The sequence below is a fragment of the Buteo buteo genome, chromosome 4, assembly GCF_964188355.1.
Source record: "Buteo buteo chromosome 4, bButBut1.hap1.1, whole genome shotgun sequence".
Taxonomy (NCBI): Eukaryota; Metazoa; Chordata; class Aves; order Accipitriformes; family Accipitridae; genus Buteo; species Buteo buteo.
The window spans coordinates 57755875-57772250 of record NC_134174.1 but is presented as its reverse complement, the minus strand read 5'-3'; the positions used below and the strand labels follow the sequence as shown (position 1 = coordinate 57772250).

Here is a 16376-nt window from a genome sequence, read left to right as displayed (position 1 = left end):
GAAATGCGACTTTCCCTCGGTGAAATCAAGCACGGTTGCCTATTCCCAGCAACTCCAGTGCATTTACATCAGTCCCAGGGGGGAAGGAAGGGGCATTTCAGAGCCTGCTCAGACATATAAGGCCGCTTAATTAATCGAGTTACAATATTTCCCCTGGGAAGACTATACACACACGTATGTACGCTTATACGTATGTATTACTCCTTCACTTTACACGTTTGCTTCCAGTCCACATGCGGTGGTTTTAGCACGTCGGGGAGCAGGTTTTAGGGGTTTGAGCTGATGGGAAACGCAGGGGAGGAAGGGATCGGGGGATTTGAGTTTCAAAGTTGGGGTAAGTCCTTCTTGGAGTGCGTGTGTGTGTGTGTGGGGGGTGAGTAACCAATCACTCCCGAAGCACACGTGGGGCGTCCTGCGGGAGGAGTGTGATGCAGAAGCGGCGAAGTGAGAGCGAGCAGAGAGAGAGCGAGCGGGAGAGGAGCGAGCTGGGACTTCCACGGAGGCAGCCGGGAGAAATCACCAGCCAGGGTTTGCTCCTCTCTCTCTCCCTCTCTCTCTTGATTTCAATTCAGCTCCTCCCCCGTGTGGTTGTGGCTTTGCCTTCCATCAAAAGCCTGATCAGCAACGCCAGTCTTGGGGGGGCGGGGGGGGGGAGAAAAAAGAGGGGGAAAAAAGAAAGAAAACAGGAAAAAAGTGCAAAAGAAGGAAAAGAAAACAAGGGGGGGGGAAAGAGGGGGGGGGAAGAAAGCGATCTCCCCTACCCCCCGGCTGCATCTAACACAGCAGAGTCTGAAACTTTGTGGAGTTCCCGCTGTGTTTACCCCGCGGCGGGTAAATCGGCAGCACCCCGCTCTCCTCGCTCCTGCTCGCTCTTTCGTGCTCTTTCTCCCTCGCACTCATCAGCAGTCAGCAGCGATGGAAAAAGTTGCTGGCTGGTACCCAGCCTGGCACGTTGCTCTCCTGTACTGGACATGGCTTTTCCTCTTCACTTTTGGCTTTACCGGTGCAGAAATAACTTGCAGATCCTGCCATTCCCAGGTGAAGCCGCAGCAGCAACATCCGCAGCAGGGATTATTAATGCACTTGAGGACCGACCGAGGAGAAAAGGACCAGAGGAGGTTCCCCGGGGAGAAGGGAGGCGAGAGAGGGCGAGGGGCCGGCAAGGAGCCGGAGGATGCCGGGCTGCAAGCGACCCTCGCCCCTGCTCCGGCGGGGACCAAATTCAGCGGCCGGGAGAGCCGGCGGCCGACGAGGGAGCCCCGGCAGGCGGCCGGGGAGAGCCGGCCCCCAGCGGCGGCGGCTCCCGCCGAGGACCGACCTCTCCGGGGCCACGGCTCCCCGCCGGCGGCCGCCCGGCCGGCCCGGGGCCGTCGTCGGCGGGGCCGGAGCCCGCGGGGCGCCGCGGGGCCGGGCGGCGGCGGCGGCGCCGCGGGGCGGGAGCCGGGGGACGCCGGCGCCGCCCGCTTCGGGCTGGAGGAGCTGCGGCTGGGCAGCACCACCTTCGCCCTCGCCGGCGACTCGGCGCACAACCAAGCCATGGTGCACTGGTCCGGGCACAACAGCAGCGTGAGTACCGCCGCCGCGGGGGGCCGGCGGGCTGCGGGCTCGCTTTCCTCCTCGTTTTCCTTTTTTTTTTTTTTTTCCGTCTTTTTTTTTTTTGCCTTTTCGGGGGGTGTGTGTGTGGGGGGGGGTGCTGGGTTTTTTCTTCTTCCAAGGGGGGATTTTGCGCCTCCGGGCGCCGGGGATTGGTTTCGCTTAGCAGTGTGCAGTGGGGCAGAAGTGCTTCAAAAGGGCCATTCTTCTGGAGCAAAGAAAAAAAAAAAACTTTCGCCCGCCCGCCCGCTGAGCACGGCCCCCCCCCCCCCCCCAACTCTCTTCTCCCCCCCCCCGGAGGCAGAGAGGGATAAACCGGAGCACAGCCCCTTTCTCCCACACCCCGGAGGCAGAGAGGGATAAACCACTGCCACCGCCCGCCGCCGGGAGGGGAAAGGTCGGGCTGCGGGGGATCCGGCCTTGCACCCTGCCTTTCCCCCGCGGTAACCCCCGCCGGGAGCCTGGGGGGGGCTCAGCTGCAAGCAAGGCCTGGGAAAGCCCCTCTGGTGCTGCTCCTCCTCCTCCTCCTCCTCCTCCCGGCCCCCAGAGCCCGGTCAGCCCAAGGGCTCATCCCCAGGCCCTGCTGGTGGGGAGATGCTGGAGGGCTTCGGGACTTCATCTCCGCGGTGCCTCGGTGCAGGGGATAAAGGTGCTTTTTTTGCCTCCTGTCGCCAAGGTGTTAAAATGGACAGTTCTTGTCTCTTCCCCGTAACCTGGACCTTTCTCATGAATAGCAGCAGAACGGCTCTGACATGAGCCAAGCAGGACAAAACCAGCCGGACAAGTATGTGACTGGTTTCCAGGCTAGAGCAACAGTCATGGCATCAAAGTTACCAAGTTAACTTGAGCCCCGTATCCCTCCAGCCTCTGCTGTGGAGGTAACCTGGAGCCAGAGGGCTGAGGCCTGGGGAAGGCAGAGTGAGTTGCCTGGCATGCTTTCTGCCTGCCGTTAACTCTGCTCGTGGGCTAGCAGAAGTCAGGGGATCTGTCTGTCTGAATGCTCCAACTTCTGCCACTTTGCCTCTTAGAGGCAGCAAGCAGAATGCTAATAAGAGAGAAAGGGATGCTGGCTCTTCATGGTCGTTGCCCCTACAACTTCCCAGGAGAAAGGGGGACTTAGGCTCTTCTCCTCTAAGGTGTCTGCAGCTGTAATGCCAGAAGGTTTCTGGCTGCTTGACAGAAATCCTTGGCCTCCCTTTCAGCTTTTAGTACTAGGAGCCTGATAACAGTTTGAAATAATGGTCTAATCATTATGAATTCCTTTTGCTATAGATTGTATTGAGGTACATCACAGCCACCCGATTTAGAATTATAGCGGATGTCATAAGCACCTCACTGTGGGGTTCAGCACTAGTTAATTGGGACATGGTTTTATGGTCTCATCAGGAGCTTTTTAATCAATTAATTGACAGAGGAATACTTGTCATCTCCGTTTTGAAGGACTTTCCCCTTTCTTTACAACTCAGCTAGCCTGTCTCTTACGTAGTTGTGCGAACAGAAGCTGCCTTGTAGGAACTCAGGTCTGTTCATACAAACTGAATTGATGCTGACACTGGTTTAAAGTGACCCATTTGATTTAAAAAGTCATCCAGCAGGCATCAGTTTTCCTGCTCTGTCACTGTGGTTATGTTTCATATGTACATTTATCAAGAGGCACATATATTGTTGTGTATAATAAAACACATATATGTGTTTAGGTATACATATACGTGTATGTATGCTTCTGTCCACTGTGGACTGTTAATGCCAGGGACTGATTTACTTTCTGAGTGTCTTGGTGTACAAATGTTTTCAGGGAGCTGTGGGGGAATATTTTGCTACTGTCTTTCCCAAAGAACTGTGGGTTGCATTGCATATGGGAAGATTATGCTCCCACCTTGCTGTTGGCGGCTGTGGCAGTGCTGTGCTATCTTGTGCTGTGACTGCAACTCCCTCGCAACACGAAATGAAGCTGGGCCCCAGCAGGACTTGGGTGCATGACAGGCTTGTCCGGGCTCAGCTGAAGCAATGGCGTGTGTTCGGTAGGTAGCCCAAAGCGGCACTGACCCACTGTCTCTGCATGGAGGTTTTGGGCACTCATCTGTGAAGGAGCTGGGAGTGCGAGGGGCTTGGGGTGAAATGCTTCCTTTAGGGTACAACGTACGTAGTTCTGCCTGCATGGGGGTTGCAGAGGATCCCGTGGTGCTGCTTGCAAGGGATGCTGTGTAACCCCGGTGCCCTGGCTGCACTCCAGCAGCAGGAGCTGCCAGCTTCCTGCCTGCGTTTCCCTGCTGTGGCGGGGGGATGCAGCACACCTCTTCACATTTTCATTCTTCTGTGCTCTGTGAGTGCTGCCGTCAAACAGCTTTTGCCTTTCACCCAGGCACAGGGGCACTATGAAGATGATCATTGTTTGCAGCATCTGTGTGAGTACAGGAAAAATCCAAAACAAAGCCCCAAATATTTGAGATTCCTTTAGACGGAAAAGCTGGAAAATTAAAGCACCGTCACCACCAAGTTTTTCTATTGCAATGTACCTGATTCTGTCAGCCTCAGTGTGGTTCCCTGTATCCTTATTTTGGTAGCGGTTTGGATATAATTGCAATGCTTCTGATGGAGGAGAAGGGACCCCTGAAAAGACTCCTAATTTCTGTAAGGGATTGTTCTCAGTGTTGCAGCTTCTTTCAGGCTTGGCTGTGATTTCATGTTGAGTGTGGGCACCATCTAACTGATGGCATTCTGCTCTGAGGATGAACTCGGTGTATGCTCAGCCACGGGTACAATAAGAATAATAAATAATAGTCCAGGTCATCCAGGTATAACTCCACCAACATAAATTAGCTTACATCAGGGATTATTTTGACCCACCAATGACTTTAGGTACTCCCTGGGCAGCTTACCCTCCAGGACAATATCCGTATCCAGACATTTGGAGTGTGCCCAGCTCACATCTGTCGGGACATGCTTCACATGGGCACTAATCGCTCCTGTCCACCTTGGCTTTTTAACCGGTGCAGTCAGCAGGAGCTCCCCAGAGGAGAGCATAGGTGTAGGGAGCCTGGATTGTCAGACGACCGATAAGGATGGCACTGGGAGTGTATCAGGTGTTGTATTAAAACACAGGTGGGCCTCAGGCTTTCTCTGACTCCAGTGAAGGTGAGCGAGGCCACACAAGGCTGGCTGTCATCTCCACAGTCCTGAGCTCTTTCAAGTCTGCAAAACAGAGAAGAGTGGCTGCAGCTAAATTGGGTGCTGGAAATGGTCTTTGGCTTGTACTAAGTCCCAGACTGTCTGGGGATGATCCAGGAAGGTGTTAACTGGCCCATGCCAGCACCCTGCCTGGAACCATTTTGACAATATAGTAAAGAGTATAGGCTATTGAGTCTGTGAATGGGTCCTGGTATTGCTTAATTTACCTGCATTGATACATCCTGAGAGTCTTTCCACTGGCCTCTGTAGAAACTGGAGTAAATGATCCTATGAGATAAAATCTTTCTCAAATCTCTGCTACAAGACACACAAGTGAGATCTCCTGCCTTTTTGCACCACTGAAGAGATTTCATCATTGGTGTGGAAGTTGGCAGGTTTCCCAGCTCGCAGAGATATCAAATGTACTTCCTGATGTGGTGTATCCAAACACTGTAGATTTGGAGTCCCCATAGCTCTCTTAATGCTATGCTATAGACTAGGAGAAAACCGCTAGCAAAGATTTGTGTGTGGAGCTAAAATAGAGACTTGGTTTTAATAGGGAGAAGCAAATCTCTAGGAGACATCCATTATGAGCTTTTGGGATATGGATGGTTCTTGGAGCTTACAAGAAACCAAGACTGCTTCTGTCCTGGACTGGCTTGGAGTGAGATTAGTGCCTTGCTTGTTCATTTTGAAAGTACCCTGGACAAAGAGCAAAAAAATTGGAGGAGGTCAGATGGTAAAGGAGTCTGAGCAAGAGCCTTGATGCTATAGTTTGTGCTGTAATGTGGTGCTGTGAAGGAGGGCAGCATGGGTTTCACATTCACTTAATAAGGCAGTTTACTGTTGCCTTGCACTGGACAGAGTGCTCTTCTGGGCTGGACGTTGGTGTAGATCTCAAAGTGTCAGGCAAAGAATTCGAGCACGTACCTTCCTGCACATCTGGGGATTGGCTTTTACATGGTCACGGTACCTTTAAACAGCTGGTTTAAACTGCTGTGATTTACATGGCTGGAAAGACAAAGCTGAGCTTCTTATAGGTCCTCCACAACAGAAGATCCTCAACAGACTGATGGACATGGAGTCTGGACCAGATGCAAAACATCCATGGCCAGAAAGGTTTTATATTCCATCCACAGTAGAAAATCAATACAACTGATGGGTCCAGTGCAGGATGAAGCCTGCAAAGTCATCATTGCTGTTGTCAGGTGATTACCCTAGACAACAGGGGAAGAGTTAGGTCTCTTATGGGAGAGCTTTTAGGCAAGATGAGACTCTACATTAGGTATTACTTGCAAGATTTTACTTGATGTTATCGACAGGACAAACTGGGCACAGGTAAGGCAGAATAACAATGCACCTATATATTTCCAATGCATTGTATTTCCTCCTGGACAAAGTAATTGTGAGTAACGTGTTGTTGGATTTTCAGTTGAAGCGTTCAAACCTACTTTGTAAATTAGGAACCTCAAGAATGGCACAGGGCTGCAGCAGGTACTGCATCCTGCAGCCATAAACTGATCAAACTGCATCTTAAAAACAGTTGGGTTTCTTTTAACCCACCCTCCTATTGCCTTCTTCCTCTCTGGGTAGCTGTTACAAGCCTTATTCTGTGGAAACAGAATTCTGGCTGTTGGAAACTTCTGTCTGATTTCTGTTCTAACATTGCCATTGGGCAATTTAGATTAATTTTTTTTTTTTTCATTTGTGCATGTGCCTTTTAATTAAAGTTATTTTCCCTCTCTGGCACTTACACCCCCTGGAATTATTTTACAGGCAGTGATCATATTCCTTTTCAGCCTCTGGTTTGCTAAATCAAGCAAGCGCTGTTCTTTCTGTATCTGCTTGTAAGACAGGTTGTGGAAAGTGAACTGTGAATTTCTAGGAGTCAGGTTCCCAAGAGCTCAAATTTGAATCAGATTTTTGCTTTTGATGAACACAATTCCATGCAGATGATAACAAATGTATTCCCTTTTACAAGTGAGGCAGTAAAGGCACGGCAAAAGTATCTCAGATTGCCAGTGCTCTTCTGTTCAGACCAGAACGGGGGATCATAGTCAAAATGTCACTTTTCACATGTTCGCACTCTGAGACTTCTTTGCTCAGATGCTGTGTTCATGCAACAGGCTGTAGTTGGTACCCTCTGTCCTTGCCTTGCTGGCAGAGCTGTGGCTCCAGTGTAAAACTACCAGGGATGGATTAAGAATCTGCCAACATCATCCCGTGAGTGATCGGCATTATGTTCTATGACACTGCGATAGCCCATTGCTCCCTTCCTCCCGTGGCAACTGCATTATTATAGAGGAGGAATTTTAAGGAAATGAATATGGATGTGGAGCCCAGGGCCAGATACGCAGTGAGACCCATGGTAAGGAATGACCCCACTGCCAGTTGCTTTACATTTAGATTGGTTCCTAGGGTGCAGGAAACAGGTCCCAAAAAAGATTCATCTGAGAAGGATGCCTGCATTAAAATACTTCAGTGAGACGTAGTATGTATCGCTTACATATTACAACAATATATAATAGTATTAATAGTATAATGCACCAGCTGCTGAGACTGTTTCAGGCTAGTCTCTTGCTAGAGCTAATGAGAATGTATTTAGGAAGGGAATAAAAAGTGAGGAAACAAAAATGGGGATTCAAGCCAGAAAAAAATCAAGTCAAATTAAAGTATTGCTGGAAGTCCCCTGTTTCAAATTTTGGTCTTCTGAACTTGATTTACTACTGTGTAGATCATAAAATACTCCACTTCCATTCTAGATACGAAGCCTCCTTTAAAAACAAGCCTTCAGTGAGAGAAAATACTAAAAAAATTCTGTAACTTTGAGTATGACTTTATTTCTTTAAAGAGAAGGTTTTGAGGTGTTTTTGTTTCGGGGTTTTTTTGTGTGTGTTTGATTTGGCAAAAACGAATCAACAGCCGTAGTAGCTCTTTCTTCTGTGTTGCAGTCTATCTCTAGATATATTTCTTGACTGGATAAAATGTAGGCTTTTCATATACAGAATATGAAATAGGATACGTGGGAAATTGTTAATAAGAATAGCCGTGCACTGAGAGAAAGCAGTGGGTGAAAGAGAATCTATGAGGACTAGAAGAAGGGCTTGTCATGTGAATCTGGTCTCTGTGAAAGGGTTTGGGAGATGATGAGGAGCTTCCACCCAGACTGACAGGTGGGTATGCAAATCCCATCACGAGGGGAGATTAAGGAGAATAATGGAAGAGCTCAGACAGTTGCAACTGGCATTCATGCAATATCGAGAGGCTATAAACTGTATAAAGCAATAGGGTTATAGTTTTCAATCTTCTTAATACTGTACTTTATAATAGAAAAGGATTTTCTCCCTTTCCTCCTGACTTCAAATAAGACTTTTGTATTTCCCTGACCTGGCAATCATGATGAGGTCTGTCCAGAGGGAGAAGCAAGGAGGTCAGTAGTCCTCAATTCATTCTGGAGAGGTTAGAGACCATTCTGACCCATTCAGTCATGATACGGTTTTACATGGGAAGGGGCGCAAGGTTAGCATTGGCCTTGGCCAATCTGGCGTCCTCTGGGCCTTTCTTACTCTGCCAGACTGAATACAACCCTCACGTTGTGCAGAGCTCCAGGGAGGCGAGTGAAACTGCCCCATCAAAGACATTTTCCTCTGGAAAATGCTGTTGTAGCTTGGCAAGAACATTTCATAGGTTCACACCGATTTCCTTTTGATCCCAAGGCTCCTAAGAAACAGCCCCAAACAAGCCAAAATCGTGAAAGTTTAAAGTAACACTTTTTCATTGTTTTGTTTCAAGGCAGCATTTTCATAATGGATTTCCAATTATTTTATTCTGTATTTAAAAATGACCCAGTGATACAGAAACCTTGGTTCAGTGTCCGACACAGAGGCATCTAGTGACATTTGAGATGATATTGCCTCTACCTGCTGCTTCACAGGGCAAGGGCCTCCTGTGGGTCCTGCATCCTACCCCACGCCCAGACCTGGGAATGGTAGAGCATCTCAAACTATATTTGCCTATATCTGGGCAACTGATATTATCATAAAAGCTGTGTTTACTGGATCCTGTTCATCCAGAACCAAAGCTACATTCAGGTTTTCATTTCATAGGAGGAGAAAAAAAAGTCAGACTGACACAAGGCACTTCTTTTCTCTCCTTTTTTTTTTTTTTTTTTTAATATCTGGCCAGCAAACCAAAAAATCAATGACTCTCGCAGCTCTAATTGACATTTCTGTGTTAAATGAAAATGGGTCTTGATTCCAATTCAAATGGCAGCATTGGGTGATAGACTAATTATTTTGGAATTTTAAATGCATATAAAAGTTGATGCAGTAAAATGATTTTTGTGCCACTTGCGATTTTTTTGGCTATCTCTTAAATCAAACAACAGTTAACATGAGAGCCCTTAATCCCTAATTCTCAGTGCTGGTAACACAATAATACTTTTACTTGGTACTGCACTTTCTCTCCTTGGGGAACATAAAAGGAAAGTACTTTGAGAACAAACAGGATATTTTAGGATATGTCCTAAAATGTAATTCCTTTCTTTTAGAGGGTCTCCAAGAACTTAATTGTCCCTAAAGAGGGGAGCGATGTTCTCCTGTGGTAGCACACCAGGACTCAAAGCTGCCTCTGAACTTCTCCCCCGTGTGCTGCCATGCCAGGGACATGATCAGGGCAGGCTGTGCTGAGGTGCTCCTGACACGAGGCGTGCGGGGAGGAGAAGGCTGAGGACAGAGATGGAGATTTAGGTGGTGCGGGCGAGGAAGGTGAGAAGTTGGACCTATTTCTGCTGCTACGGAGGGATGTCAGTGCCGGGTGTCCCCGCCGTGAGCAGCCCATGCTGGGGCAGAGCCTCCCGTGCTCTGCCCCTGTGCTGTGGTGAGGAGCAGAACTGCTTCTGCAGGGGCAGGAAGGTGAAGGGAGTCACAGGCCTTGTGATTTCTCTTTTCCTGGAGGGAAAACTCAGAGATAGCCCAGATGTGACAAAGCCCATGTCAAGCGAGTGGCTCGAGCGGGATGAAGGGATTGACCCAGCTGTGCTGTGGGCAGCGTGGCTGAGGAGCCTCAGGGCAGGGCGAGGAGACCACCGCGTGTACGTAAGGCAGCAAATTACATGGTAACAGCAAACACCACCCACCTTCACTGCCAGAGAGATTGCCCTCATTAAAAAAAAAACAAACCCCAAAACTTTTTTTCCCCCGTAATATTACATTCCCCAATGCAGAAGCAGCAAGGTAGGGAAGATATTCTTGGACTGTCTGGGCTGGTAAAAATACTGGAGTGCATCTAGTCCATAAAGATATGGCTTTATGGTGTTTACAGAGGGTATCTGAAATTCATTCAAGACAGTTTTCAGGCTGCCACCAGAAATATGTGCCCCATGCCCTGTGTATCGCTTCCTGCTGCCTCTTGGAACCTAAGAGCCCATTTGCAGAGTCTTCCATGCTTTGCACAAATATGTTAAATCAAAAGATGAAGGAGAAGAGATGGAAAGGGATGATTTGCAGTTGGCATTTTGAGGCAAACGTGTTCTGAAGGCATGGAAGGGCTGGGGTTTTCTTGGGTGGAGAGTGTTCAGCCACACGTGGGAAGCTCTTGATCCCTTACAACACCAGGCCCCAACTCAGTGTCAGTGCTTGCATCCTATTTGTATTAGGTTTTATATCACCTTTGCTGGTGATTATTTAAGGACAGCAATGCCATGAGCTCTTGCAGATCATTTTCATGCAGGTCGTCAGAAGGAAGTGAAAGGCTCTTTAGAAAATCTCAGGCTATTTAGATAACCCAACAGAGACATCCCATGTCTTTCCCCAAATGTTTCTCTTCCTCCCTCATTCTCACCTCCCCCACTACATTTAAGGTTGAGAAATAATTCAAGGGAAATATTTTATATAACAGATGTAGGCTTGTTTTTCTCTTCATAAATTGTCCCTGCTCAATATGTTATTTTCTCAGGTGCACTTTTTGTGTGTGTGTGAAGTTCCTGATTCAGAAATCAGTGGGAAATCCCTCAGTAATGTGGGAATGGAACCCATTTAATAATTTGGAATAGACTTTGCATGGAGTATTTTTATTTTAAATCCAAGGTATATTTTCAGTAGATGAAAGAGGTCATATGTGACTGGGTCAGTATAAAACTTTAGAAACAGCTTAATGTTCTCTGCCTTGGCCAAGAATGCTGCCAGTACCTTTCACTGAACATTCTTTGAAAACAGACCTAGGAGAAGTGAATTCCACTGAATATTCAAATAAATATTTGAGGACGTTATTTTCTGAAGAATTTACCTATGTGTAAGTGTAAATATATATAGTATATAGGTCTGTGGTGAAATGTCACCAGGTAGAGGAGTTTTGAGAATAATTATTCCCTGAGATAGTATGCGCACCATGGGAAGGGACTGCACTACACCTCCTCCACTTCTTTGTATGCATGTTTCCACAGTCCCTTCAATACGTTAAGGGGGACAGAGCCTGGGCTAAAGAGAAGAGAAATATAGATCTGGGCTATATAGATCTGGACTTAGCCTGGATCCAGTGACCTAGCATCTCTGCAGAAGAGCTGCTGAAGTTTAGTAATAACTATTTAGGCTATTGTAACCCAAAGATGCTTTGATGCAGATCTGCATCTGTTTGTTTAAATGACAAATGACTGTTTAATTGTGTATCTTCTGGAAAACAAAATGAAGCAAAACAAACCAAAACATTCTCCAGCTCATCTTTTGGATCAAAAGCTCCAAGTTCAGTCTTGCCTTCTATTTTATTCTCAAATTTTATACGTTGACATTTGGTCTTTCTTTTTTCTTCAGAAACTCCTCATCCACTCCCAAACAACTCATTTTAAAGTTGTTAAAGGAATAAACATGGTTGATTCCAGCTGTCGCTAACTGCAGGCTGTGCCCATGGCTGTGAGCTGGGCAGGATGGCAGGGCTGTGCCATCCCACCTGTAATAGAGGGAGCTGGACCGTGGACAGCTATGAGAGCTGGAGCAAGGAACTCAGCTCTGCGTTACTGTGCCATGGTCCAGGGTCCTGCCATCTTTTCTTCCTCCACCAAAACACTGCATTCTGCAATCACTGAAATCCCTGTTATTTTCATCATGCTGCAGGCTGGGATCCCATCAGATAGACTCAGCAGCTCCCGTGCCTCCCTCTCCTGTGGGAACGTGAGTTCTTCTTCCTCCCTGCAAACCGTGGCGTGCTCCATCCTCCTCCTCCTCCTCCTCCTCACCAGCCACCCACGGCCCTGTCTGTTGATGCTGTTGCCTGGCGACCACCCTGTGATGGACAGCTTGGAGGGAAGCAATGATTAAACAACCTGAACTGGCTTCTGAAAGCAGCGGTCGTTATTGTAATGTGACAAGCAGTGACAGCTGAGACAGCAACACATTCGGAGTGTGATTCCTAAAAAAACCAAAACCCAATAAACACACGAGGAGAGTGCTGCACACACCTGTGTGTGTAGGTGTGCGAGTGCTGATGCCTTCCCTTAATGCCGAAGGGCGAGGGAAGGCATGCGTGCGTTTATTAATGAAAGGTGAACATAACCCAAATAATTGCCATGATGAACAGGCCAGCCCACGAGCCGGTGCAGCTTGCATTGATGCTGTCAAACATCTCAGCTACACTGGCAGGCCAAGGCAGCAGTTAAATGGGATGCTGCAGGTGTTAGCAAGGGGTGGCTGTCTGGGCAGCAGCCCTGCGCTGACTGCCAGCAGGAATACCCTCTGCACAGAGAGGAATGAGCTTAAGCTTCGGCGTGAACGTGGTGGTCCTGCTGGGTCTCCCTGCCACTTCTCCTCCTGCCTTCCAGATGGACAAGACCAGTATAGGCACAAGGATGCAGGGTGGACTCAGCGCTGATGGGGAATGCATGTGGCTGTACCACCACAGTGCTTAGTTTAGGGGATTGTGCATCACAACTTCCAGCATCAACTGAGAGGCTCCTGCCCCGTTAGCCTTCCTTCCAAAGCCGGGTGACACCAAATGTCCTTGCAGAACCAATTTGAAAACAAGACCACACGCACATTAAAGACTGGCTAAACCAGAAGAAATGGATCACTACTAGTTGAGTGTGGTGGGTTAACCCTGGCTGGATGCCCGGTGCCCACCAAAGCCATTCTGTCACTCCCCCTCCTCAGTTGGACAGGGGAGAGAAAATATAACAAAGAGCTTGTGGGTCGAGATAAGGACAGGAGAGATCACTTACCGATTACTGTCACGGGCAAAACAAACTCAGCTTGGGGAAAATTAACTCAATTTATTACAAATCAACCAGAGTAGGGTAATAAGAAATAAAACCAAATCTCAGAACACCTTCCCTCCACCCCTCCCTTCTTCCCGGGCACAACTTCACTCCCAGATTCTCTACCAAGCCCCCCCCCCAGCGGCACAGGGGGATGGGGATGGGGGTTTACGGTCAGTTCATCACACGTTATTTTCTGCTGCTTCATCCTCCTCAGGGGGAGGACTCATCACACTCTTCCCCTGCTCCACCGTGGGGTCCCTCCCACGGGAGACAGTCCTCCACGAACTTCTTCAATGTGGGTCCTTCCCACAGGCTGCAGTTCTTCACGAACTGCTCCAGCGTGGGTCCTTTCCACAGTGTGCAGTCCTTCAGGAGCACACTGTTCCAGCGTGGGTCCCCCACGGGGTCACAAGTCCTGCCAGAAAACCTGCTCCGTGGGCTCCTCTCTCCACAGATCCACAGGTCCTGCCAGGAGCCTGCTCCAGCGTGAGGTTCCCACGGGGTCACAGCCTCCTTCGGGCATCCCCCTGCTCTGGTGTGGGGTCCTCCACGAGCTGCAGGTGGAGATCTGCTCCACCGTGGATCTCCCTGGGCTGCAGGGGGACAGCCTGCCTCACCATGGTCTTCCCCATGGGCTGCAGGGGAATCTCTGCTCTGGCACCTGGAGCACCTCCTCCCCCTCCTTCTGCACTGACCTTGGTGTCTGCAGGGTTGTTTCTCTTACATGTTCTCACTCCTCTCTCCAGCTGCCATTTCTATCCGTCCCAACTTTTTTCCCTTCTTAAAAATGTTGTCCCAGAGGCGTTACCACTATCACTGATTGGCTCAGCCTTGGCCGGCGGCGGGTCCGTCTTAGAGCCGGCTGGTGTGGGCTCTCTCGAACACAGGGGGAGCTTCCAGCAGCTTCTTACAGAAGCCACCCCTGTAACCCCCCCCCCCCAAAACCTTGCCACACAAAGCCAATACAATGAGAAATCTTAAGAAAGCCCCACTCATGAACTCAGCGAATGAAAGCTATCTCTTTCTTTTTTTTTTTTTTTTTTTTTTTTTTTTTTTGAGTGCTTGGAATGGGCCAGTTCTGCAACAACTGGGATGGGGCTCTGTATTTAGTCATTAAAGTTTCCTTAAGACCCAGGTTCCTAGAGTCTCTTCCTTCTTACACTGTCAAAAACTTCCTGACAAACTTCTGTAGAAAGCATACTGTTTCCCTTTTTCCTCAGCTTTGACTTCATTCCTTGTAATGCAGCTCAGAATTAGGCGAGGAGCTGGGATTGCAATAGGCTACTTCGATAGTTGAGGAGCTGTTGGACAGGATCACAGCTGAGGTCTGACAAAATTCAGCATCCCCACAGTACAGAGATGTGGGCCGGTTTTGCCACCACTTGTCTGAAGCCCAGAAATAGTAGGTTTACATCCCTTCCAATTTTTGTTCTTAAGTGTAACAGGCTCTAGGGGACTTAAGTGCTGTCACTCTCCAGGAGTCATTCCAATGTTAAAGCTTGTCTTTGTGATTTTCCCATGCACACAAGATATAGATACACACAAGATCCAATGGAGCAAAAACCATATTCATACTGATGGTTTGTCTGATTTGTGCATGGATTTGGAGGGAGGAAATGCATGTTCCTGGTGCTTCCCACTTGCTTCTCAATCTCCCCTTTTAGTTTTATCCCAAGTTGGAACTGATTTCTGCTGTTCTTTTGTCCTGTCTGGGTGCTGGTCCCTTTCAGCCCTCCTCAGGGAAATAGCCCTGTCTTGACAGGTTCACTACGTTTTATTTTCACAACAAAGAACGGTGGGGGTAAGGTATAGCTTCAATGCAGGTGAACATCAGCTTTCTCTTAAAGCAGAGTGAACCAAAGATACTCTGACATTTCTTTGAACTTTTAAAGTGATGTTAAGTGTAGCAAGTATTTCCAGGAAATGTTTGTGCTCTGGATTATCTACCTATGCTTTGATGGCTGCTCATGTCCTTTTAAAATTCCTGTCAATGTCTGTGCTTAGTACAGCAGCACCGATTTTCTTCAGTGCTGTTCAAGTTCTTAAGGCAGGCTTATCACCGAGGTATCTGAATGATGGCTTTAAAGGGAAATAAGAAAACAAACCCCAATCTACTTTACAAAGATCCTTCCAAAAAGAGTTAAGAAATCACCGGTGCTCCTGTCAGACTGGAAGAGAAAGAAACATGCACACACAAAGAGAAGAAAATTTCATCGCCTGCCTTGCTCTATCCTTTCCATCTTTCCATTGCGTCTGGCACCATCTCAGAATGAAATAGTTGAGGAGGAATGTTGAGTCTGTGTCTGTGCTCCTTTTCCACTCATGTAAATCAGAAGTCACTTAGATGAAGCCAAGAACAGCTTTGTGGCAAGCAGAAGGAGAATCCATCTCTATTCCTTTCTAACGCTGAGGTATTGCAAGACCAGGCAGAAAGAGTAATTTCTGAGAAATCTTGTGTTTGACAAGGTGGATTTTGGTGAGAAACAAACCTTTATGAGCAAGTAGGGCAAAGAGATACCTTGAGAAATTTTCCGAGGAGCAGAAAATATAGTACAAAGGAATCAGCATCTCATTATGAAATGTTACTCAGGAAACTTGTACTTAATCCTCTATATAGACAGCATTTTGTTTAAATAAGGACATACCGTATTATTAAACAGATGGAGATCTTTGTTGGAGAGAGTTCACAGAAAAGGAAAGATGTCTGTAATTTGGTGCTCCTGCTTAAATATATGGAATTGTGTGGTTGACGTCTGAATTTGGATTATATGGTATGAATTAAACTTCAAACCATTAGTAAATTTGTCCTTCTAACAAGCTACTCAGATGATCCAGAAATATGTTATGCAGAAGCAGCTGATAGAAGATGAAAATACTTCTTCACAGAAATATATGGTATAACGAAGTATGGGAAATGAATGCAGTATCGCAATAAGGACAAAAGAAGACAGATGACACACAGTTTTAAATATTCACCTTCTGTGTTGGGTTTACAAAGGACAGTTGACGTCAGTAAATTGAAAACGCCACTGAGACATAAATCATTAAACACGAGTATTAGAACTACTTGGGGAAAGAAAGTTGTCAGAAGAATTTTCCATTAGATATATAGTTTAGTCAAAACCAGAAAATTTCTTGGGGGTATGTAATTTTCAGTGGCATTTGCTACACTAAAGTATCAACTAAAATTGTCTGCGTTCTGATAGTGTCAAAAACTGTAGTGAGAAACATTCCCAGTTGACTTTTGATTTGGCACCATGATTATGACAAGGTATTAAGGCCATATCATGGACACATCTTTTATACTGACTATATATGTGGAGTATATGGGACAGTACGTAATATTTCATCTCATTCCCAGGAAGTGTTA

The 16376-nt window shown here is 47.4% G+C and overlaps 1 protein-coding gene across 4 annotated transcripts in view; it reads left to right on the top strand.

The window, feature by feature from the left end:
- Positions 1–462: 462 nt before the first annotated feature.
- SORCS1 (sortilin related VPS10 domain containing receptor 1) overlaps positions 463–16376 on the top strand; it is a 311800-nt gene continuing 295886 nt past the window's right edge. For 3 of the 4 annotated variants that reach the window (XM_075026344.1, XM_075026343.1, XM_075026342.1), the window contains exon 1: positions 772–1566. In XM_075026344.1, the coding sequence (XP_074882445.1) occupies positions 916–1566 (651 nt within the window). In that variant the 5' untranslated portion in view covers positions 772–915. Of the gene's footprint in view, positions 529–771; positions 1567–16376 lie in introns of those variants that run through there. The other variant, XM_075026345.1, reaches the window with a different exon arrangement.